Raw genomic sequence first — 2,104 nt, 5'->3', positions numbered from 1 at the left:
TGGCATACAAAATAACAAGATGTTCACGTCTGGAATGTCATTGACCCTAGGTTTGTATTATTAGAACTTATTTGAAAATAAAAGTAACTTCTACAGCATTGAGTTCCTAGAGTTAAACTTGCGATACAGTCTCAGTTCTCAGTTGTTGTTATATAGCTTGTCTTCTAAATCGAGAATGGGATGAATGTCATGTAATCTCATATCTATAAACGTTATAAATCTAATGATAAACATATATAAATATCACTTACTTTGGTAATTATTGGAATAAATCGATGCTTTAATGGATCCAGAGCTTGCCAGAATGTCATGAAAATCATGTCTACAGATAGATTTGCTCCAATGAAAATAAACAACCGTAAATCTTTAATAACCTGTCAAATCATATGTGCAAAATTAAATCAAACTTTAACTGAAACTTCAATTATTATTATTATTATTATTATTATTATTATTATTATTATTATTATTAGTAGTAGTAGTAGTAGTAGTAGTAGTAGTAGTAGTAGTAGTAGTAGTAGTAGTGGTGGTGGTGGTAGTGGTAGTAGTGCGGTTAAGTTTTAAAAATTTGTTGTTTCATTAGTTGGTTTAGTAGCCATTAGCTATGGAAAAAATCCAAAATTATTACTTAAGGCGGCCAATATTACGAAAGAAAAAGTCAAATCTACTTCTAGTTGGTGGTATTTCTTTGGAGCGTTTCTATTTAATAACTCAACTGAATAATCCTTCGTTATTTCTCCATCTGTGACATTAATGCTATCAACACATCTATACGATATAGTATTTCTTGGCGCAAGGTGGAAATGTCATTGTTTGGTGGTTTCAAAACATGAGTTATCTTTATGATTATCTTTGTGATGACAGACCTACAATTTACGTTTCAGTTAAGATATCAACTGAATCTCCAAATACATCTCTGCTAAAATTCCTTTGACTCAATACTAGATCTCAATTAGATCATCTTCCAGACAACATTTGTTTTTTCAGTTCACCATCCATTAAATACTTCTCATCCTGTGATCCTCACATTTCTCGCATTAGGCCAAAATTGAATCTACAGGATCTCCTCACAAAGAATTTCTAAAACTGAAAGGTTTATTACAGTACATTGATTACTTTAAGGGGATTCCATCATGTGTATTCTTTATATCTGTATCTTTTGTCATACATTAATGTTTCACTTGCTTTAAACCTATATATGTATTAGCCATTTTTATTTCTCAAGATAACCAGCAATAAATTTATTTAAATTTTAGTTCAAAATTAATTTATAGTCTGACAAGATAATAGCCATTAAAATAATTCAGTTAATATCGTAGGCGAAATCTTTATTATTATTATTGTTTGATCTGCCAGAAATAACAATTAAATCAAGTTCAAAATTGTTACTTAAGGATTTGAAAGGATAAAAAAACTTAGAATAACGGATAGCCTATGCCTGGAAAAAGGCATAATCACAGCTGGAATGTGCTTAAACACTGTACTACTCAAGTCAATGCTGAGCTGAAACTAAACCACAATTACCCACTGCGCTGACACCCAGAAAGCCATTGGATGAAAATGTAATATGTGTGTGTGTTATTACTTACTATCCTCTTGAAAGCTGCTTTCTTGAAGATTTGGTTGACACGCCAACATTTCGCCAAAATTGGCACCAAAATCAGAGTAAAAGAACAAACCAGAAACCAAGCACGTATCTGAAATGGAAGGCAGAGTTAAATGAGGAAAAGACTGTCTCGAATGAGAGAACAGGTGAATGGAAATTATTTTGTTATTAAAGTGTTGGCTCTCGAGCTCAAAACCTACTGCGAATGTGACTATAGAACATACTTACTGCAAGAGAACTGTTAGGAGTTTTAAGAAAAGACGACATAGGTAAAATGCATGTGCAAAGGGCTCCAAATAAATGAATAAATAAATATGAATTTAATTCGACCAAAACCAGTGAAACTAGACGGACGTAAAGAATGTGAACCGCATCCCCTTTCGTTTTTTTTTTTTTCTGTTACAAAATCCCCCATTTTCGAGTACAGAGAGTCTGATTCTGCAAAAAGAGCCGGATTTTAAAATCTTTATCCCCCATTTCCAATTCTTCAATTTTCAC

At 32.2% G+C, this 2,104-nt stretch overlaps 1 protein-coding gene across 1 annotated transcript in view; it reads right to left on the bottom strand.

Annotated features, from left to right (window-relative positions):
- Positions 1-187: 187 nt before the first annotated feature.
- LOC106881640 (gamma-aminobutyric acid type B receptor subunit 2) overlaps positions 188-2,104 on the bottom strand; it is a 3,873-nt gene continuing 1,956 nt past the window's right edge. The window contains exons 2-3 of the mRNA XM_014932104.2: positions 1,590-1,697; positions 188-374 (exon numbers count right to left, since the gene is read on the bottom strand). Of these exons, the coding sequence (XP_014787590.2) occupies positions 213-374; positions 1,590-1,697 (270 nt within the window). The 3' untranslated portion in view covers positions 188-212. The remainder of the gene's footprint in view (positions 375-1,589; positions 1,698-2,104) is intronic.

This window comes from Octopus bimaculoides, chromosome 5, assembly GCF_001194135.2.
Source record: "Octopus bimaculoides isolate UCB-OBI-ISO-001 chromosome 5, ASM119413v2, whole genome shotgun sequence".
Classification (NCBI taxonomy): Eukaryota; Metazoa; Mollusca; class Cephalopoda; order Octopoda; family Octopodidae; genus Octopus; species Octopus bimaculoides.
This window is presented reverse-complemented; position numbering and strand designations above follow the sequence as displayed.